Source organism: Rattus norvegicus, chromosome 4, assembly GCF_021556685.1.
Source record: "Rattus norvegicus strain SHRSP/BbbUtx chromosome 4, alternate assembly SHRSP_T2T, whole genome shotgun sequence".
Classification (NCBI taxonomy): domain Eukaryota; kingdom Metazoa; phylum Chordata; class Mammalia; order Rodentia; family Muridae; genus Rattus; species Rattus norvegicus.
Genome location: NC_141537.1, coordinates 126,692,334 through 126,715,659, shown reverse-complemented (window position 1 = coordinate 126,715,659; position 23,326 = coordinate 126,692,334). Strand labels below are relative to the sequence as shown.

Below are 23,326 nucleotides of genomic sequence, written 5' to 3'. Positions count from 1 at the left end.
TTTGTTCAGTTACACTAGCAGTGCATTTGAGGCAAGTTGCCTAACTTCTCCGTGGCTTCATTGCTTCCTGCGCAAAGTTCCCCGGGTTGTCAGAAAGATTACATGTGGTATTATTCATTAGTTCTGGAAGTAAGCTTTATCCTAAATGTAATTAGGACAGAAAAACCTGTAAATACCATCTGACTCCATTACTTATTTAAAAAAAAACTGAAAAAGAAAAACAAAAAAAAACATTATTGTGCAAGTGTAAAAATTGATTTACCATATAAAAACAGGAATTTCTTTCAATGCTCATAGGGAAATAAAATTTTGGCTGTTTCAAGAACTGTGGGGCCAGCAAGATGGCACATCTGGTAAAGGGCCCTCCCATCAAGCCTATCAACTGGGTTCCACGCCCCCAGAGTTCATATGGAAGGAAAGAACCAACTTCACCACAATAATCAAAAGAGGAAACCCAAAAGAGCACTTGAATGTTCAACATCCTTGGTCATCAGGAAGATGCAAATCAAAACAACCCTGAGATTCCACTTCACACCAGTCAGAACGGCCAAATAAACAAGACAAATCATATTCATATTGGCAAAGATGTTGAGTAAGGGTACTCCAAAGTTCATCCATTGCTGGTGGGAACAAACTTGTGCAGGATAGAAGTCTGTGGTAGCTTCTCAAAGACTGGAGTCAATCTACCCTGAGATCCAGCTATACCACTCTTGGACATACACCCAAAGGACACTTCACCCTACCACACCAGAGATGTTTGTTCAACCATGTTCATTGCTGGACTTCATAAGAGCCAGAAACTGGAAACAACCTAGATGCCCCTCAACAGAGGAACTGGTCAAGAAAATGGAATATTACTCAGCCATTAAAAAGTTAAATCTTAAAATTCATAGGTAAATGGATAGAACTAAAAATCAATCAGTCAGTCAATCAAACAAACAAACAACAACAACAATAACAACAACAACAAAAAGCCCCTCAAGTGAAGTAACCCAGACCCAGAAAGACAAATCTGACATACATTACTTATATGTGGATACTAGCTGCTAAGTCAATGCAAGCTACAATTCATAGAACCACAGAGGTTAGGTATTAAGGGACTAGGGAGGATGGATAGATCTCCTAGGGAAGGAAATTACAGTAGATAGTTATAGATGGATGAAGTGGGGGAGGGGACAGGAGGGTAAGTCAGGGAGTGGGGAAGAAGGACACAAGGTAGGACATATGGGTAGAGACAACTAAAATTAAGGATCATTATGGGGTAGTATGGAACCCCAATAAGTAGAAGCTTCCTCAAATATATACGTATATAAAAGCAGTCCTAATGAAATTGCCTGATAAGGGGAAAGACAGAGGCCCAACTGGACCTCTCTTACTACTAAATGAAGCTTTCAGTACAAGGAAGAGGTTACATCTAGTTGAGTTGTTCCCCAGTAAATTCCTATAGGTTGCTCTCCAGTGAAGGCAACACCTACAAAACTCATCGAACACGATGATGATGCCGAGCTGGTGCCTACACAGAGCCTTTATGCCTGTGGGCTGGTGTTCTCAGTACTGGAAGGTATTCTGCATACCACCAAAGGATAAAGGTAAGCACCAGCCCAGCTACAAACCCTTCAGGCTACAACGTGTCCTGCCTACAAGATAAGCTAGGGCAACGGTGGCACTAAGCTTGTGGGAGTAACCAACCAACATCTGATTTGGGTTAAGGCCACTCCACACAATGGAACCCATAGGCAACAGTGCTTGGTGGCCAAGAACGTGAGACTAGACAGGCCAGGGATCTATGGGAAAATCCATTGTTCTACTAGAGTAATGTAACAATGAAATGACTCCCAATGGCATTCTGCTATGCTCATAGATCAGTGCCTTGTTCAGCCATCGTCAGAGAAGTTTCATCCTGCAGCTTTACTGCTGGGAACAAATATAAATTAAAAAAATAGTCCCTTTTTTTCTTTTTCCTCCTTTTTAACCCTACAGGTCCTCTACATATATACTATGGCATTCAATTTTATGTTTTTTATAGGATTCTTGACTGTGAAAATGAGTGGTCTCTGCATTTATTTCTGTTCTTGGTGCACTGTTCCTTCTGTTTCTTTGTTTAGTCCTACTCTGCTGTATTAGAAATGTTTATATTATATATCATTATAATCCTTTAGGCGACTTTTTTTAAAAAATGAGAAACAGTAAGAGGGTGGACCCCAATAGGAGGAGAGGTAGAAAGGAACTGGAAAAAGAGGGAGTGGAAATTGCAATCAAGATATATTGTATGAGACAAATCAATCTTCAATAAAAAGAAAAATAACAACAACGACAACAAAGAAAAGAATTATTACTATGACCTTCCTGCATATGCTGTGACCTACAGTGGATGAGAGCACACGCATGCACGCACGCACGCACGCACGCACGCACGTACGCACGTGTACTCACACGCGAATAAATAAACAAAAAAGCAAAGAAGCAAAGAGAAAAATGTTCTGGTTAAAAAAGTAAAATAAAAAATAAAATGCCTGAGAGAGAAAGAAGTGTACAATTTATATGCATTGGCTGTATACGAAAACTCTGAGATAAAAAATAAACTCTTGTCTTTTTTTTTTTTAAATTCAAGTGAAGGAATAACTAGGTCAGTAAATTACTTACATCACAAGCACAAGGACCTGAGTCCAATCCCTAAGGCCCATGTCAAAGAATGATCAGGGCTGTGATTGTGCAACCCTGGAACTGGAGAAGTGAAGACAGGTGGATGCCTGGGGCTCAGGGGCCAGTCAGTCTAGTCAAATCTGTAAATTCAGGCCAGTAAGGAGGCTTTTGTCTCACAGAACAAGATGGATACACACACATACACACACACACACACACACACACACACACATATATATATATACACACATATATATATTCATATATATATATATATATATATATATATGAGAGAGAGAGAGAGAGAGGGAGAGAGAGAGAGAGAGAGAAAGACGCACATACACACAATGCCAAAGGATAATGGGACTAACAGCAAGTGTATGTATGAGAACTATTCACATAATGGACACATAAGTGCACAGATAGAAAGTGAAGAAGACTCCTAAATGATGGCCCTGATGATCAGGTTACTTGACAAAGACATACTGAGCCTCTCGCTCTTTCTCGTTCTGAATTCAAGACTGGCACCTCCTGAACAGCAGGTCTGTTCCAGGGGCACTACTGATTAGAAAGTGTAGAGTCCTTGGCTTGGAGTCAGCACATTGGAGTCATTTCTTGACACCCTCTGGGTCTGGTGGCCTTCATTCCTCCACCTTCAGGTTAGGTAAAAGCTATATAAAGACGAGGCCTAACTCTAGTGCGCTGCACTGAGCAGACAAGGAATGCTGAGTCACGTACTAGAAACAGCCAATAGGGAAGAATAGCCCTGAAAGCTTCTGTTTCCAAATAAATAAATAAATATTCAAACTTGAAATTCTGATGAATTTTTGTTAAACCAGTACTTGCTTTCCCCAGAATGGTGACATCATGAAGAACAGAAATTTACTCAATTGTATGAAATTATATAAAACCTGTAAGAGTACATATTTATAACTGAGTGATTTTCATAAATTAAGTGAAACGGTCCCTTTTAAAACAATAACCAAATTGGTGGCAGTGGTTAACACATTTGACAAATACAGAAGAACCTACGCTGCCTGTATCGTGGCAATACATTGAAGCAGATACAGTTGCCTTTTATGTTGGTTCCCACAGCAACAACCACTTACATCTCAACTGGGCCAGGAGAAGTTCTGGACTCGGACCATACACATGTATAGCTATAAATACTCTGACCCTTGCCAGCTTCTAGGAAGCCATATTTCCAGTAGCCGTCACTGTCCAATATGCACTTTTAGGACATAGAGGACTCAAACAGAGGGCGCAAATCCCGTTGTCTTCTAATCTTGCTTCACTTGCATGGTTTTGATCTAATCTAGAAGTCTAGTATTTCTGAATGTCATTTGTGGTTAAATCCCCGGGCCTCAGGACAGCAGAGGAAGCAGAGGAAGAACGTGAGCGCCTGTGTACAGCAAAGGAAACCGCTGTAGAATTCATATAAGGAATTATCGACCTGAGGTTAGAATGACGAGGAGACGAGGAGCACCTGGTGATTAAGCAGGCTAAAGGTGGAAGCTATGCTGTGACCTGATGGGTGTTTTAAAGAGCCACCTCACAAGCCAGACCAATAACTTTATGAGGCGGTCTCAGTGGAAGCTTTTCAAAACTCAGTAGAAGAATAGACAGGGTTCTGTCCCATCATGTTTACCAGGTCAGATATAAAGGCTGAAAGACGGTGAACAATCAGACGAGGCAGCACTGAATCATGGAGATCACAGGTTTGGGAGCTGAGCCGAGCTCAGTGCGCACACATGCTCTGTACTCTTACTTCAGTGAGGCTCAGCAGGGCACTGCCCTTTGCTGTCTGACTCTCTTCATAAGTAAGGTGAGGATACTAAAAACTCAACAGTCAGGTTGCTCTGAGGACCAAATAAGCAGCACAAAGGAAGAAGTGCCCACTTATAAATCCCACGACTCAGGAAGCAGAGTCAACTTCAACTTCCAGGCCAGCCTGATCTCCAGAGTGAGTTCCAGGGTACACAGAACCTAATGTCCTTCATTTCACAGGAAGATACATTCTTAGCGTGGCAGTTTTCTTGGAGTCAGTAGCTGTGACACTAAAAGGTCAGTTAACCACGGGGCAAGCAAAGATGATGTAGTTTCTTTCCACTTCCATCCTGTAAATAAGTGGTTCCTGGGGCTAGAGAGATGGCTCATTGATTAAGAGCAACAGCTGCTCTTGCAGTGGACCCAGGTTCCGTTCTTAGCACCAACATGGCGGCTCACAACCTCTGTCATTCCAGTCTCAGGGATCTAATGCCCTCTTCCGGCCACCACAAATATTGCATACAAAGGCATCTACATGCATAGGCATAAAAATGAGGGAATCTTATCTTTAAAGAAGCTGACTCCCAGATAATGCACGGGATTGTAGAGTTCAGCTACCATCCGTTCCTCATTGGGGACCTTGTTTACCAGAATCCAATGAAGTACAATTCCTGAGGTTTATCTTTCTCATATCTCCTGCTGCTGGCCCTTCAGGAGACATGTCCCTGTGGTTTCTGGTTCCTTTATATCTTTTGGGTGCGGGCATTCTCCTTCAGTGAGATCTTTGCTCCCTCTCTCTTTCCTGTTCCTTCATTGTCATTTATTTCAGCAAATGGAATAATTTATAGTATGATCTCTCTTACTTCCATCTTCTAGGCTATCCACTGCCAGGAGCACTCCTTCGGGACCCAATTTTCATGCAGAGTCGGCCAAAGAAGGCCTCCACTTTAACCCACAGTAACAGTCAATTCCAGTAAAGACTCCGAGAAAAACTGGCTAGCAACTCTCTCTCTCTATGAACTCAAAATGACTTCAGAAAGCACTGAATCTTTCAGAGGACACTTCTGTGGACATTGGGGTAGTGGGGAGGGCAGTGCTCAAAATCTACATTTCTCTCTCAGACTTGGGCAATCTTAATACCACTTTATAGAGTCAACCTCCAATACTCTTTCCCCAGTGTGTGCGTGTGTGTGTGTGTGTGTGTGTGTGTGTGTGTGTGTGTGTGTGTGTTGAAGGTGAAGAGTGTGTTCGATTATTTGTTTGTTCAGATCTTTCAAGCACACTATGTGCAGGGACTGGTCTGCGTCCGATGGAGAAGCTATGAAAATAGGAGATGGTAATTGTTACTCAGCATCAGAAAAAAGAGCCAAAGTGGCGTCTCATGCCTCTAACTCCAGCTACTCTTGAAGATGACAGGAGACAATGACAAGTTCAAAACCTGAGACCTGCCTGGGGTACAGTGAGAGTTCAAGATGAGCCTGAACAACTTAGCTGAACCCCTTTCGGGACCAGGGATGTAAGTCAGTGGTATAGGGTAACAAAGAATATACTAGACTTGAATTTAATGGTTTAATCCCCAGCCCTGGGGAGAAGAGGAAGGAATAAGACATTGAAAAACAATTTTCTGGACAATATTAATCACCTCCAAACCTAGCTACATTTCTACTTAGTCATTTACACATTATATAACTATGGGTTTATTGTTTGATTTTTGAGACAGGGTCGCACTCTATAGATAGCTCTAACTGGCCTGGAACTTATATAGATCTACATAGAGATCTGCCTGCCTCTGCCTCCCTAGTACTAGGTAGGATGTGAGGCACAAACACCACGGCATCAGTTTACGCACAATTGCAACGTTAGAATAAACTTCCGAAGCAATTTGAATCAGTTCACTTACTAGCCAAGTATTTTTGTTAAAGTACTTCATTTTTTTTTTCACCTTGGTATTTTAATCTGCAAAATAGTTAACACCACCTGCCTTGTAAGGCTATTTTAAAAATTAAGTTAGATGTAGTACATTAGCACAAGGTCTGGTACGCGGCCAATCCGCAATGAAGGAATTATTATTTAAGATTAACGCCTGGAATAGCAAGCTCATTTCTGCTTTTCTCAGGATTTGAAGCAGGGCTCTCTAAGATTTCCTTTACAGGTGTGCCTTCTGAGGCTGGCCAAAACATTTGCTCACTGATAATCACTTTCCTGGTGGCGAGAAAGTCATAAGCCCATGGTCCCCAACACCTCAGGAGGTCAAGGCAGGTGCTTTGGTTCTCTTTGTCCCATCAGCTGCAAGCAGAATCTGGTATTAAGGTTTGAGACATAAAGCAAAAGTGTGAAGCTACACCGGAGAAAATGTGTCCCTTTCTGTGGTAATTTTTAAGACCTTTTTTATTTTTAATTACACATATGTGCATATGCGTGCAGAGTGTAATTTAGGGGAGTGGCCAGAAGAGAGTGTGGGACCTCCTGAAACAAGTTACAAACAGTTGTAAACATCCAAATATGGGTAGTGGAAACCAAACCCAGGATCTCTGTAAGGGCAGCAAGTGTTTCTTACCAAAAAGCTATCTCTTCAGCCCCTCACATGGTAAGGTCTGTGAGGTTAGCATCTCTTGATCAGGAGGTGTTTGAATTAAAATTGAGGAATTGTCTGGTAGAAGATACTATCGGAAGCGCTAGGCTTATGAGCTACTGTGGTAGTGCTATAAAGTCCTCACTGCAGTTGGTTCCTGTGGACTGATTTCCATGCTCAACTCCCAGCAACTCCCAAGCACCAGATTAAAAGTGGTCTTTACCACCTAATGCAAAGGAAGGTGGCACGCGAGAAGGAATTCACTTTCATGAGTTATTTTGAAGATTCAAGGTTGAAAGGACACCTTTTAAATTCTCTGCTTCTTTTGTTTGCTATTTTATTTTACATCGTGACAGGGTCTCTTGTATAGTTTAGGCTGGCCTAGATCTCTCCAACCTCCTGTCTCAGCCTCCTGAATAGGTTTCAAGTGCACACCAGCACAGGGATACCGGATGCCTGGCCCTTTCGCTGTGGCAGTGCTGCCTAGCCAATTGGATCAGCAACATCTTTAGGAAATGGCAGCCAAGTCATTTTTCCGCTATCATCAGAACTGTACACATCATTGTTTCCAGGATGGGTGGCACTCGCAGCACACTGCTTTCTGGTCTCTATCAGCACTAATATTCTCAGCTCTGAGTAGCGGGCCAAGCAGCAGAGAACTCCGGTTCTAGGAAACGTGGACAATTATAAATTTGTTAGTCATATCAGTTACTGAAAATGCCTTTTTCCTTTCCCTTTGAATTAGTGCATCCTCTCTTCCCGAGAGCTAAGGGGGAAAGGTGCTTTTGAATAATCCATGGTTTTAACCATTTTCCCTCTTCACTTCCTCCCCCTTCTCCCTGTTGCTCTTTTCTCCTTTTCTAGAGTTCTGAATTCCAAATGTTCATCTTCAACCGGAGGGAGATGATAGATTACTTGAAGTATCTGTTTGGAGCCACTTCCATGCTCGCATCCTCTCTAACCGCTGAAAGCAAGCGGAAGTGACTGCGAACTCCCTGGGGGTTTGAGTGCCTTCCCCAGGACCTACAGCTTCACAGTCCTTCCCTACTCCCTTCCCTTCAGATGTCGGGAAGAGTTGGGGGCTTCCAAGACCCCAAACCCCACTAACTGCACAGTAAGCACCTTAACCTTTTTGGGAAAAAGACCTACAGAAACCTGTAGACGCTCTAGCCACAGAGACAGAAGTCCCGGGAAGACCCGGGTTTAAACTGTTGCGAAACTTTCAGGCAACTACGGATCTGAAACACTACTGGAACTACAGGACTGAGCTAGATCCCTGACTTTTAAACTCTCGACTTGGGGCAATTAAGTAGAGTGGAGCTCAGGTGACAAATCTGGTTTCTAGTGATCAAGTGTAGGATCTAGACCGAGCAAGGCTACTTTCTCTTGTAAGGAATGCCAAGTGGGGTGATGGAAAGAGACCAGGGCAGAATGAAGAGAACAGGCAGAAACGGTGAAATGGAGAAAGCGCAGTAGAAAGTGGAGAAGGGAGAGACCATCGGAGAAGAGGGACAGGGGCCCAAAGAGACCTTCACCAAGACCTGGCTAGGGAGAGATTCCAAATGGGAGACCTAAGTCGTAAAGGAGAGTCGGAGTGGGTGGCTGAGCGCCACCGAGAACTTTCTCTGCTCTCCGTCCTCAGTCTCTGAAAACCCCACCTCGGGGAGGTGACGCGGACGGCCGCCAATTGCTCCGGCGCTGCCGGCGTCTCTGGCCTCCGCCTCCGGCAGCTGGAGGGGCCTAAAGCGGTGAGTCCTGGCACCCGCGGCCGGCCGAGGAGGGGACAGGATCTGCAAGGAGGCGGGACGCCTGCCCCGCTTTCTCCTCCCCTCTCCTCCTCCTGGAGGCGTGCACCTAGGGTATTTGAGCGCCCGCGGGGGCCCCCGCCCCCTGGCCCCCCATTCAAGAAGCGGCTCGGCTAACTCAGCCAGCAAAGGGCGCCCGGCGCGCCTCGGAGCGCACGTTCCGCGCCTTCTCCTGCCCGCAGGCTGGACATTATGCGGCGGAGCCGCCGAGCCCTAGTCCTCCGCCTCCTTCTCCTCCTCCTGCGGCCCGAGCGCCTCAGCTCACGGCAGGCGGCAGCGTTGCTCAGCGGAGCGCAGACGGGACCCTCTCTGCAGGACCTCAGCGACTCCTAAAGTCAAAAAGTTGGCGGCAGGGCGCCGGGGTTCCGCGCGCTCTCCACGGCCGCTGCCTCGCGTCGCCGCCAGCCACCAAAGCCGGCAGGAGGGAGGGGGTGGGAGAAGCGGGGGGAGGGGTGAGGAGCACCATGCAGTTAGTATCCTGGGCCACACTGCTAACGCTCCTGGTGCCGGACCTGGTTGAGATGAGGAGCCCCGACTCCGCGGCGGCCGTGCGCAAGGACAGGCTGCACCCGAGGCAAGGTAACATGGCTCTGGACCCTCAAGCCCCCCCCACGCCCCCACACACTCCATCTCCACCTCCTTGAACACGCTCTGGGGCGGGCACCCCGCAGTAGAGGCCTCTCTCCTTTTCCTAGAAAGAATTACCTCCCGTTTTGGAACCTCTCCCTTCTCTGGGTCATCCTTAGTCAACTATTAGGGAGGGAAGCACTGCAAGAATTTTAGGGTCACCCCCCAGTTCTTTTTACCTGACTTTTTACCATCTTATCCCCTGTCCCAAATCAACTCTATTTAATAACTTGGATCACCAGAGAGCGCACATTTTATTGTATTCAGGATATTTATCAGAATATGTAATTATTTTGTTTTTAATATTTGTTCATTGTCTGACTTCTAATGCTCTAATCTCAGCCCCTCACCTAGTTCTCGGCTGTTACTATTACAGTAGGCGCTCAACAAATATTTATCCAGTGGTGGAGCCTGAAAGAATTGACTTAAAGTGGCTGCAAAATAAATTAGGACAAAGCCCCCCATCTTCTTTTTAAATTAAAACTTTCGGGGGAAATGAATGATTAGCTCATTTGCCTCTGTTTCTCCCTGCAGTGAAATTATTAGAGAGTCTGAGCGAATATGAGATCGCGTCTCCCATCCGAGTGAACCCCCTCGGGGAACCCTTTCCCACGAACGTGCACTTCAAAAGAAGGCGACGAAGCATTAACTCTGCCTCTGACCCCTGGCCTGCCTTCGCCTCCTCCTCCTCGTCTTCCTCTACCTCTTCCCAGGAGCATTACCGCCTCAAAGCCTTCGGCCAGCAGTTTCTATTTAATCTCACCGCCCATACCGGATTTATCGCTCCACTGTTCACTGTCACCCTCCTTGGAGAGCCAGGGGTGAACCAGTCCAAACTGTATTCCGAGGAAGAAATGGAACTTAGGCACTGTTTCTACAAAGGCCATGTCAATACCAAGTCTGAGCACACTGCGGTCATCAGCCTGTGCTCCGGAATGGTAAGTGGGCGCGTGCCCCTTCCCTCCTCCCCGCCTCCTCGTCTGCTTCTTTAAGACTTAATTGCACCCTAGTCTGAACCTACCGAGTCTATGCTCTGGCGTTAAATATCAACATTGGCTTAGGTCTCGGAACTGGGGGTCTACCGGTGTAGTGCGTGCTCTTCCACTCAAGAAGGGTGTACACATCTATCCCGAAAGGGTCGTGTACGGTTTGGAGCTGTCTTAGATTGGATGAATTGGGTTTGCTGTACGCAGCCCAGCTCTGCAGAGTAGCTTGCATGTAGGTTTACAAACTCGGAGAAAGTTGCTGGGGTTGTGGTTTCTTGTAGCAAACTTGGCTGCTCTGGAGCCCTGCAGCTGAGCGCAGGGCGGACTCAACTCCTCATTGGCGCGTCCAGAGTCAGGGATGTAAACTGACAATCCCTGGACACCCTTACTGGCGCGCTGGGATATCTCTCTGGTTGTGGACGCTGCTACACAGCCTAGTGTCCCCGCGTTCTTTCCTCTCGGAGCTTTTTATCACGTCAAGGAATTTTGAAACCGAACCAGATTGACAGGGAAGCCGATCCTGTCCCGGGAAAGGAAGGGTGGGCCAAATACTCTGAGAGCCGGGAGTGAGGGCGGAGCCTGTCTCTAAGGCGGTGTTTAGGGTTGGAAGGTGGGGGGAGGGGTGATGCACTGCAGTCCGACTCTGCACCCTGCTGGCGTGGTGGCTGGAGGCGCTAGAGTAGTGGGAGAGCCTGGAGAGATAACCTTAAGACGAACCCTATTCTAGAACCTGTGGCTGTTTCAAAATGTAGGAATGAAAATGTATAGCGCACGTTTCTCTAGGAAAGTTGGGTGCGACGGATACCGCCGGGAGCTGTCTAGTAGGCGTTTAGTGTGAGATCCAAGTTGGTATCTCCACCCTCTTTTTCCTGACCCCTCTGTTACCCTCCATTGGGATTAACAAGGCATCAGTCCCCAATCCCTCTGACAGTTGAGAGTCTTGTACAATTCTGGACCCAACTAGAGTAGCCCTTCGCTTTCCCAAGCGACATGCGTTTCTACCACGCGCGTATGACGCAGAAACTTTCCCGCGGCTGTCTCTCCCAGCTCACTGCACCGCGCATTACGCACAATTGGTTATTAAAAGTCTGTGCCCCTGGCGCATTTACTCTCTCCCCTTGACACACACACCCTCCCTCTCGTCTTTCTAAATGGGGGCTTGGGTACTCACTCGCATGCTCGGCTGCCACATTTGCTGGCTGGTTCTTGCGTCTTAAATTCCGGGTCTGGAGGTTATATCCTTCTTCGACTACCAAGAGCCTGCTCTTGGATCCCGGCAGGAGTTCCGCACTCCGGAAGACTGGGAGGAGAGAAGGTGGGATATGGGGAAGAGGGTGAACCCCTTCACCCACCAGCTAAGTGCTGAGAATCCTGGCGCCCAAAGTACTTCCTTGAGATTGATTGAGGGTAGGCGGAGACCACAGTTTAGCAAGGGGAGGCGATGCCGCGTTGAGTCATCACAGCCTCAAACCTGGGCTTAGACACTAGAATGGCTCCAGTCTTTGAGAGGTTATTGCCTAGGTAGACCTAGGCTGAAGTCTTGGGGCCGATCCCAGAGAATCAGTACACCTCACGATTTAAAACTAGGGACCCCCAATTCCTGGATCTTCGACTGGACTGCTTGTGTACTTCGTTGGTAAACAGTCTTTACTCCTCCTCTTTCCCCGCCTACACACCGGTGGAATCTGAGTGGCCCCAGCAGTTGTATAAATATTTTTCTGCGTAGGTCCTTAATTTCCATTGGTGGTTTGACATGGTAACACAGTGCACGTGGTCTCCTTAAGAACTGAGAACCCGGGCTCCTGAAAAGACTCTCTGGGGTATACCATCCCCATTATCATGACATGTAACTTGCAGCATGTCTGGGGTCCCCCCAAGTCCCGCATATATTTTTAAAATAAGCGAGCTAGATTTTTATGTCTTTAGCCACTAATCTAGCTCAGAGCTTCCTGCCTCCTTTGTCTCCTGGAATTTTTATTTCCTCCCAAGACCCCTCTTCATCGGTTCTGCTGCTGTCAGTCCCTGTATAATGGTGTTCCTCACTTCGTCCAGAGAGGCCTGTAGGTGATCTGCCCTCATCAGAGTGATCCCACACGGTGCACCGCACACCCATACCATCATACCCCACTGCTCCCCTTGGCAATTTCTTTGAATCCCACCTCACACATTGCTCTTCTCTGCCGAGAAAATGTCTGTACCACAGTTTTGTTTTGTTTCTTCCTTTCTTTTTAGGACCACTGTCTGAGAAAGACCTCCACCTCCCTGCTTCTCTCCCAGCTTCTTTTTTCTTTCTCAACTCCTGCCACACACCAGTAACAGATCAATCAGTGGGCTTCGAAACCTCCCCGACAGCCACCCTTGATCACATAGCCTACACCACGTCTCCTTATATCCTAGTGAATGATATCAAACTCGGCAGCTGACAATAAGATCCTGACATTACATCTTGTCACACATAGCCTGGGGTCCGATTTCACCTTCGTTTTCTCTTCTGAAATTCTGTATTTCAAGTAATTGGCTTTATACTTTCTTTAAATTCTGTCTTAATTTCCTGTGAGATACACACACACACACACACACACACACACACACACACACACACATATATATGTATATATATATATATACATATATATTCTCCCACTGTGTGTGTTCATGTGTGCGTATGTTGGTATGTTGCTGATAATTGGATTCTGAGTCTTGTGTTTGCAGGCAAGAGCTTTACCACTGAGCTACATGGCCACATTTTTTTTTCTTTGAAAGGGTTTGCATCATTTCTACTTCCCCACAAGACTCCATGTAATATTTGTTCCAAAATCATAGACACTGTCTTCTCGGGGTGTGTGTTCTCTTCTGTCCTAGGCGTTGGCACCAGAATATCTCTCTCTCTCTCTCTCTCTCCATACTACAGTTTAGATGATACATGGTGTCTATATGTATATAATGCATGTATTTAAAGGAATGGTCACCTCAGCCAGCATAAGACAAGTTAGGCTCCATTGATTATTTCTGAACCAACAACAAAACTGATTTCGTCTCCATGTTGTCAGCATTCATTGAGCTTTTGCTGAAGGCTCTTAGATACAATGGCCCAGTCCTCAAGCTACCTATTTTGTTTGTAAGAATATCTGGGCCTTGAGAACTACCATCCTCTCCCAGCCTCATAATGATAGGTGACCGAGTTGGAATTATATTACTCAAGAGAATGACTGGATCTGTTTTTTTCATACACTGAACTAAAAATCATGATCCTGGGTCCAAGAACTCTGGGTCCAAGAATCGGCACTAACACCAGCCTGCTCTATACCACTGAAAAGCAAATCATTTCCTGTCTGTGCCTCTGGGGCTCCTTTTACTCTCTCCCTAGGCCTTGCAAGCCCTGTGTTTATGAGATACCAGAGTTGCAGACTGACTGCCAACAGAGGTGAGCATGGATGTACTAACCTGCTGCTTCTCTGGTGACCCGTCAATCTGTCACAGACTCTACTAAAACTGACTTCTGCCTGAGTCTATGTTCTTGAGTCATGAGGGGAGCTGTGTTAAAATGTCAGGTTCTAGACATCACGCCTAGAAATTCTGAATCTGGAAATACAGTGCGTCACTCGGAATCTCATCAGAAAAAAAGTTTTTCTCCCAGGCTGCTTTGATCTTCCTTGCTTTGGGAAAGCAAAGCCTGCCTTGGCCTGGCATTTCTAATGCATTTTCTCGAATAAGACACCTGGGAGGAAAGCACACTGAAATTCTGATTCTTGAGTTGACTCCAGAGATTTTGGTGCAGTTCAGCAGAGAGGAGGCATGGGTCAGTGATCTGACTCTCTAATCAGCTCTGGAGGACGCTGGTGTAGGTACCCACACTTGTATTCAGGGGTGATGGCTTCTCTTGTGCATCGGAAATGAGAGAAGGCTTCTGCTTATTTTCTGTGTGTGAAGAGAGAACAGTTTTGTGTCTCCTCTGAGACCAGGCACTTTGAATGTTCATATAACATTAAATGGTTCGAGCTTGAGGCCTTGTGAATCATTTGCAAACTTTGTACAGATGCGGAGAGGGTACCAGGAGAATGGCCTTTTGCAAGGTGTTCATTCATAGTGCTTGGTAAGAGCAAATTGGCCCGAGACCAGTGAGCTACAACAGAACCCACTGGTCAGTTCAGTGCCTGAGAAGGTTCTCGAACCTCGCTAATCGAATGACTGGTATCCCATTTAACCTTCACAACTGCCCTTTAGGAACTTCACCTCCAACTGACCAGTAAGGAAGTTGATTGATGAGGATAGGTGTGGTTCTGGGCGTGCAAGTAGCAGCCTGTGACGACACTGGTTTTCAGGATATTGCTCTGCCTTAAGGGAACAGGAAGAGCCCATGTCACAGGCCTCACTACCTTTAGGGCATTGTGGCCTACGTACGTGTACCTGGTGAATGTGAAGGGAAGGTTTCGGCTTGTTCCTCAGCTATACACTGGTGTCTATGACTTTCCAGGCAGCCTGAACACTCCACAGGATCTCTTTTAGCTGCCTGTTTGCATTAAGAGATTAAGCACCAAGGAAAAGCTAGCTATGAAAAGCAGGTGAGATGAAGTTGAGAACTAGCTCCCACTAAGGCAGAAGGTGGAGATGAGCCAAGACTGCCCCAGGCTACCTCAGAAGAGTTTCAGCAGCCCCCCCCCCCCCAGGGAGGAGCCAACAAACTGCTCTGCTCCTCCCTGGAATTACTTCAGTCTTTGGGTTGTTTTTGTCCCTTCTGTTGGCTGAGTTGTGTTAAATCAACCACTCTTCTTTCTTCACAGATGGGCACGTTCCGGTCTCACGATGGAGATTATTTTATTGAACCACTGCTGTCCGTGGATGAGCAAGAGGATGAGGAGGAACAGAACAAACCCCACGTCATTTATAGGCGCAACAACCCTCAGAGGGAACCCTCCACAGGAAAGCATGCCTGTGACACCTCAGGTATTTGCATCTTGCTTAAATATAGATACAGTGAGTGTTGACATGGGTTCATTGCCACGCTGCAGCTTTCTCGCTGTTTGCAGGACCACTACCCCGTACAATATGGCTTAGTCATTCCCCCAGTAAGGTACGTATAGCCCCTTGTATAGATGGAAACAACAGAGAGGTTTACTGACTTGCTCAAGATTGCACAGCTCAGAAATTCCAGTCAGGATTCGAGCTCAGAAAGCAATGACTCCAGTCCATCCGTGAGCAAAGCCTCCACTTCTGTTGAAGTTATTGATACTTAGAACAGGGCTGGAGTCTGAACCTGTGACTCAGTGAGCAATGGTTTGGTTTTCTTCATCTCTTCTGTTCATTTGGTTCCACTTTTAGTTTCATGCCACGTTTGTAACTTATGCATGCTTGCATAGGTTTTTCCATTTGTTTGTTTGTTTTTTATCTTGTAATGGAGCTCACAACACCTGCTATGTATTTCTCAGTTTGACTAATGCCCTGAAACCAGGAAATCCAAGAATGGATCTGCGAGCTTCTTAGTAGGTTTCAGTCCCATCCTTATACTACAAGTCTAGGGCTAAACTTCACTCCATTCTGGGCAGATCGTCATGGATTTGGGGCTGATGTGTGGGTCCATCAATTAGGGGTGTATTTTCCTGAGCTCCTGAGGAAGCAGGTACTTGTCTGTGAGCTTCAGTCTGTAGGGTTGCAGCATTTCCTACTGACTCCAAAGTCTGGCTGTTTTCACCCGCTTGTAGCTTACCACTGAGTAGCATCCTTACCGTGTTCTCGAGTATTAAGGTGTTTCTTACAATGTTTTTAAAAGTCCATTGACTTCTTGGCTGTGGAACCATTTCTTTCTTTCTGTCTTCATAAAAACTGCGTCAACAAAGTGACCGTCTATTCAAAGTTTTCTGGTATCTCCATACAAGACCAAGACTGCCTTGGAGTGGCTTTAAATGCTAGCCCAAGGAGTTGCCGGCCTCAGCTTCCATCTATAGCAGAGTTGCTCAGAGTGAAGCTGTCTCCTGTCCTCATCTCCACTACAGGTGTTATTTCTAAAGTGAATCCTAAAAGATGAGGACAGCTGCTTATAGTCTGAGAGTAGTCAGTGGCAATGGTAGAATTATCGTTCTCCAGACTCATTGCATCCACTGCGGTGGTCTTACCTGAGAGGAAGGCGGGATATGACTGAAGTCACTTTATTCAATCTCTCTAAAGGACTGAAGAAGCCATATGGCACACACCTGGAGGATCATGAGTTCAAGGCTAGCCAGGGCTACTTTGTGACCTCCAGAACTGCCTGGTCTATGTATTGAAATGTTGTCTAAAAACAAAGGAAACAAAATAAAAAAGCCAAATGTTGATGTTGGTTTGATGTACTGAGAAATAATGCTCTCAGATGCTTAGTTGAGACAAGTCTGCCAGCCATTGGCTAGTTTAATAGTTAAGATTTGTCAACTTTTATTTTGTAGACCATGGTAAGCCAGGCTTATTTTAATTTCTCAAATCTGTATTAGCGAGCACATATTTTAAACATGTGTTATATGTGTTTATATGTGTTGTAAACATGTTTATACATGTTTAATCTGTGTTATTAACGTATTTTATGTGTTTATATATTATAAACATATTTTATGCATAGGATAGAAGGAAATACATGATTTCTCCCTTTCTGTCTAATTAATGTGTTAAAAAGACATGGATATGATACTTGTGTTTAATGTCCTGAACACGTGATCCATGCGCTGATGTGCTTTTCCATGCTCTAAGGTTCTTTTCCCTAACATGGCTGCAGAATAGCTTTTAAAAGGTAGCTAGGATGTCCAACACAGAGGTCAATGCTAGCAGCAAACCACCGAACTGAGAACAGGATCCCCTTGGGGGAATTAGATGAAGGATTTAAAGAGCTGAAGGAGCTTACAACCCCATAAAAACAATTCCAACCAACCAGAGCTTCCAGGGACTAAACCACTACTGAAAGACTATACATGGACTGACCCAGGGCTCCAACTGCATAGGTAGCAGAGAATAGCCTTGTTGGGGCACCAGTGGAAGGGGAATATGGGGGGCAGTAAGGGGGATGTATAGGGGGAATACCCACATGGGGGAGGGGGAGGGGAGGAAATGGGGACTTATGGACAGGAAACTGGGAAGGGAATAACGTTTGAAATGTAAGTAAAGAAATATATCTAATTTAAAAAAAGGTAGCTAGGAAATCCTTGCCTTTTTTTTTTTTCCTTTTTGGATAGTCACTGTACAAAGCACAGGCTCTACACTCTTCCCCTCCATCTCTACTACAGACACAGCAAGGCAGAACACATTCTCTTCTGCCTCCTATCTGGTAAGGAAACTGATGCTCATGTGGGTGAAGCAGCCTGCCCAAGACCTCACTGACAGCCCAAAGTAGAGCCCTGCAAGGGTCTGCCTTCTCTTCCACTCATCTTCACTCTGCAGAAATGCATGTAGGAAAGTGAAGCAGGAGAAAGTCTTAACCATATCATTCAAGAAAATTTTCAAGGTTTTTGTTTGTTTGCTTTTGCTTTAATGAATTACATGACACAAGTTAATAGACTTTTGATTTTTCTGGGCTAGAGGACACATTTTTCAGATCTTGTTTTAAAAGAAAGAAAGAAAGAAAGAAAGAGAAAGGAAGGAAGGAAGGAAGAGAGAAAGAAACAAACAAACTTAAATGCAGGAAATTGAAGATGATCACTGGAGGATAGCTCATCTGTCACTTAGCCTCTAGTTGTTGCATTATTGGGGTCAGAGGATGCAGCCTTCCAAATCACCAAGACCAAATGTTTGTTTACTTTCTGACATTAATTTGCCAGTGACCGCTGATCTGCTGAATACTTCCTTCACCCTATGGGATGAATCAGAAGCCTGACAATTTTGGGTTCTTTAAGACAGTGGCTCCTGCACAGCCCAGGCTAACTTGGAATTCACTTATGTGGATCAGGCTGACCTTGAACTCACAGAGGTTCACCTATCTCTCTACCTGCAGAGTACTGAGATTAAGGATGTGTATCAACACCCCTAGGGAGCCTGGAGTTTTGATTGCCTCTACCAAAAGGTTGCTGTTGGACTTCGCCCCTTAGGCTTTTCTGTCCCAGTTGCTTCTGTATCTCTTTGAGTTCAGATGCAGTAGTCTCAGAAGAGTCTTTAAAAAATTTCAGAACGTGGTACAATTCACCAACACCCTTAGCAGCACTGACAGGCAGGTCTTGGATAACAGGTAGCCTGGGCCTAGGGAGTGAACATAGCATGCTGGTGGGAAGCAATAGCTCTTGGCAGAGAGGAAAGGATATGCCTAGTAATGTCTGTCCACTCAGCCACAGTGAATTCTCCTTCTAGTCCTTAGCAGGGATTGGTCACTTCCCCTCTGGAGAATACGGATGCAGACTCCCTTAAAACAAAGAAACCGACTAGTCTGCGTCTCTCAGGCAAGTGAGATGGGGTCAGGTTAGCACTTTTAATTATTGTCCAGGTGATTGGGATCTTTAAGTAAATTCAAGCCTCACTGCTAAAGCTGAATGGAAGGCGTATGTCTCTCTCTCTCTAACTCGTGCAGTTTGGACCACCAGGACTTCATTTTCTTATATCAATTCCTTCTGGTCTTTGCTGGTAGAGCAATAGACTATTTGAACGGGTATCTTCGGTAGTAAAGTCTAGTTCAATACTCTAGTTGTAGATGGGAAGGGAAGTCAGAGCTGAGCTGTGGACTTCGGTGCTTATTTTAAGGAGCAATCACCCTGCACTGTCGATAACTGATGGAACTTTCTCTTGCCCAAGTCTAGGAGTGGCCTCTGGGAGCCCTAGACAGAGCTGGGTGTCACCTTTTAGTTGCCAGATAATGGGATTCTCAGCAGGGCAGGCTACTCTGCCTCTTGTACTGCTGCACACAGATGGGGTGTCAGCCTCGCTCGTTTCTGATTCTTGATGTAGGTCTCGTTCTCAGAACAGAGTCTGAGACGGTGTGTGAGAAATGTGTGAAGGAGCCTAACGCACTGGGAACCGGGGACTTACAAGTGAAGGTGTAGCTTTGTATGCGTTTATTCATCGAGCCATCAAGCACTTGTTGAGCAACCTTTCTACGTCCTGATGAGAGAACTAGAAGCCACCTATTTTATATGACCTGAATCATATTATAGGATACCAAAGAGAAATCGTGAATCCTCCAAGGCATGTTCAGACTGAGCATGAAATAATGAAGGTCCCAGGAAAGGGTTTTGCAGATAGTATGTATTCATAGGATGGAAGATGAGAGAGAAAAAAAGAGGAAAGTTCATGAAAATAGGGAAGATAACATTGTGGTCAGGGAAGGGAAAATAGAAACACCAAACCCAGATGTAATCACCTGGAGTTTTTCCGTAAGCACATTGTTAATGGAATATGCAGCTTGCCCAAAGCTGTTGTGACCACCATTGGTAAGACTGAGTGCCCTTCCTGTCTCTTAGTTCCTCTTCAGCCTGTGTAGCATTTTGTTGATGGAAAGCTCTTGGCCTAGTGTCTACCCTTGCTGACCTGGCTCTGTTTGGAGGCCATCGGATGTATACTTTGATTCCTTGGATATATCTATATGTTTTGTCTTTTCATTCTGTTTGTGAATCCACTGAGATTCACAATGGAGAGGAGGGTGTCAACTTCTGGTTGCCGTCCCTTTGAGAGAACAGAGACAGGTTCACTGATCTCTCTGTCTACCTGTTCTTCGCCCGAGGGACCACCAGCGGCAGGTTGGGGCAGCCCTCAGAAGGACCATTCTCATTTCCACTGTTTGCTTCCAGGTAAAAACACAAGCCCTGTTTCTCTGTCTTTGTCTCTCTCTTCATCTGTTTATGTGTAGGTTTGGGGTGTGTGCAATTGTGTGCAAGTGGATGAGATGGCTGGCAGTTGACATCAGGTGCTGTCCTCCACTGCTCTTCTTACTTCTTCAAGATGGGATCTCTCAGTAAACCTGGAGCTTGTCAACTTGGCTAGACTGGCTGACAAGGAGCCTCCAGAATCCTGCATCTCCATCTATCCTCCCAGCGCTGGAATTAGAGGATGGCACACGAGTGGGCTTTTTATCATAGGTGCAGGAACAGAACTCATGCCCTCATGCTTGCAACATAACATTTGCCAACTCCCCATCCCCAAGTTCTGCTTTTGTTTGACCCGGAACCTTTCACAGGAAAATTAGTCTGATCAATGAACTGACAGGCTTGCTGGTAACTGTTACTATAGTTTCTCCTTTAGTCTGCATTGCACCAAGACCAGCTTCCCCCACCGCCATTAGGACCTTGAGCATTACGTTGCTCCTTGGCTCGTCAATGCCACACTTAAACAATTGGACAGTTGTGTTCAAGCGGTTCTGAACTGTTTCAGTGCTGCTTATTGTAGGAAAGAACTAGAAACAAGTACTACCTCCCCCCCCCCCAAGAAAGACAGGTGAATACGGTACTGTGCTAATGCAAGAAAGATTCCCGTGGAGTCATTACAAATGAGGGTGCAGATTTAACACTAGGAAGTACAGAGCAGATGCAGATTGTGAATTAGATGCACGTAAAGTCCCAGCTTTTAAAAATGACCAAGATGATCTGTGCTTATGGTTTTTTGTGCTGTATCCTAGGGCACAGGACAGTGGGCTATATTAATAGTTGTTTACCAATAACTGTATATTTATAATTAACAAGATTTTTTAATAATATAATTGTAACATAATATAACAGTATATGCAGAGGCACAAAAGTATGGGAAAGTGATTATTTCTTGTTTTAAAGAGCATAGGCAATCTTTGCTTTTCAAGTTTATACTCTTTTGCTTTGTTTTATTCTTTTGCTATTATTCTGTAGTACTTTTCACAGAATTTGGCAAGTGTGTCCAACCTGTAGTCTACTGGCCACATGAATGTAAGGGTACATTGACCAAAACATAAAGCTTACCCAAAGTTTTTGAGGTGTGTGTATGTGTGTGTTTGTGTGTGTGTGTGTGTGTATGTGTGTGTATGTGTGTGTGTATATGTGTGTGTGTGTAGGTGTGTGTGTATGTGTGTAGGTATATGTGTGTGTGAGTAGGTATGTGTGTGTATGTGTGTGTGTGTATGTATGTGTGTGTATGTATACGTGTGTGTGTATGTGCGTGTGTGTGGATGTGTGTGTATGTGTGTATGTGTGTGTGTGTGTGTGTGTGTGTGTGTGTAGCTAAATTGCACAGTTCCTGAGCATGAGCTTTGTAGATGACAACATCATGTCACAGGGTCAAAAAATCATACCCACTTGATTCTTATCCCTTAGGACTAGAGACTGCAGTTACTTTTAAGTGGACTTGTCACAGTGAGATAGATGAAGGTCCTTCTCTGTATTTATTTCTTTACTCTGTATTTACATGGTCAAGGTTGAGTCTCTATCTCAGCTCAGCAGCCTCCTAGACTGACCGCTGGGTACTGCAGTTAGTGTGTATCCTGACTACTTAATGGGCCCTCAAGGGTGCATACTTAAAGACTGGGGATCAACACAGTTCAGGCCATCATATGGGACTCTCCTCGTGTGCATCTGAGATTGCTTTACCACATATTATCATATCATTACGTTCTTCATCATCATAGGAAGTCATATCATTCCTATTCAACAACTGAGAAAAAAACACAGCTTTCCAAAGTCACACTCACGGCCGGAAGTGGGCGTACACCTCCACCCCAAACAAACAAGTTTAGTTTGTTCTATACTAGGAGCCAGACTTCACTGAAAACACAAATAAAAGCTGCCTTCTAGAGAATTCTATTTTGTCCCCATGTTGGTGAGATACATACTATATAGTCTGGCTTCACCTTGAGCTTCTGGTCCTCCTGCCTCTCCTGGCTGACACCGCAAATGGATGCCATCATACCCAGATTGTAAATTCTTTCAGACTTAAATTTTCAGAGCATCGCTTTTGATTTGCATCTAATGTCCAATTTTTGAGCAAATTTCCTATGGCTTGTGTTGAGCATGCATCCTGTATGGTTATGAGTCTTTATATAAATCACATGAGGGTTTTTTCCTGTTTTTTTTTAATTGTTATATGTTAATTATATACAGTAGGAACTGGTATGGCCTGTAATACAATTCATCCCCCTCTTTCACGAATTTGTCCCCTCCCTCTCTCACTGATCCCTTTCCCTTTCCCATCCTTTGCTTGCATGCCCCCAACTCCATTTTGAAATGACCCAGTGAGTTTTATTACTGTTGCTTACAGAGGGTAAGTGAAGAGTGGTTTACAGAAGAACGAGCACCTTATCAGTGGCTCCTCCATTGAAGTAAATGTTTCTCCCTCAACTCTACCAACCATTAACTGAGTAGCAACCCCCAGGTGGGAGTGGGGCCTTGGGAGCTACTCCTCTGGGTCATATGATGTAATTCTTCAAACACCTTCCACTTGTTGGTGAGAAAACTGAAGCACAGAGCTCATAAAGCAGAGTGATGTAAGGTCTAAATAACTCATAAGTGTAGATTTCCCCCAAGCCTTAGATCTGGTCTAGTTAGAAGACTTTCCCAGGCCTGCTCCTTTGTGGATTCAACCGCAATCATAGGAACTACCGTTCCTGGACAGATAACCCACTGGCCTTCCTGGAGTCTGGTTTGATTATGAGGAACTCCATGTCCCAACTTTTTACCCTGTGGCTTTGTGACTCTAGCATGCCCCTGTTGGAGTGTCTGCTTGTTACAGATTACCTTCTGGGATCCCCGTAACAATTTAGCATCAACCAACTGATTCCATCAGCACCTGCAGAGCAGGGAAATGCTCAGGAATCCCTCTGGGGAATTTTATGAACAACCCCGAGGCAGCTGGCCAGTGCCTGGGTTAATGGTGCTCCACAGTGGACTGATCAGTTTTTAGGCTGAAGCCAACCCTATTCTCCTTTGTACACATTTCCTGCATTTCCCTCTCATCTCCATCTCTCACCCTGTGAAATAAGAACAGGCAACTTCTAATTCAGGGGGACTCTCGGATTATTGTGCAGGACT

General features: G+C 45.2%; 1 protein-coding gene and 1 long non-coding RNA gene across 41 annotated transcripts in view; one reads left to right on the top strand and one right to left on the bottom strand.

Moving 5' to 3' along the window:
- Positions 1-12,019, bottom strand: part of LOC102555978 (uncharacterized) — a 310,738-nt gene extending 298,719 nt beyond the window's left edge. For all 38 annotated transcript variants that reach the window (XR_015686868.1, XR_015686869.1, XR_015686862.1 and 35 more), the window contains exon 1: positions 11,572-12,019. This is a non-coding gene — a long non-coding RNA (uncharacterized LOC102555978). The remainder of the gene's footprint in view (positions 1-11,571) is intronic.
- Positions 8,875-23,326, top strand: part of Adamts9 (ADAM metallopeptidase with thrombospondin type 1 motif, 9) — a 171,609-nt gene continuing 157,157 nt past the window's right edge. For all 3 annotated transcript variants that reach the window (NM_001429136.1, XM_087657557.1, XM_087657556.1), the window contains 3 exon segments: positions 8,875-9,366; positions 9,949-10,352; positions 15,182-15,344. In NM_001429136.1, the coding sequence (NP_001416065.1) occupies positions 9,252-9,366; positions 9,949-10,352; positions 15,182-15,344 (682 nt within the window). In that variant the 5' untranslated portion in view covers positions 8,875-9,251.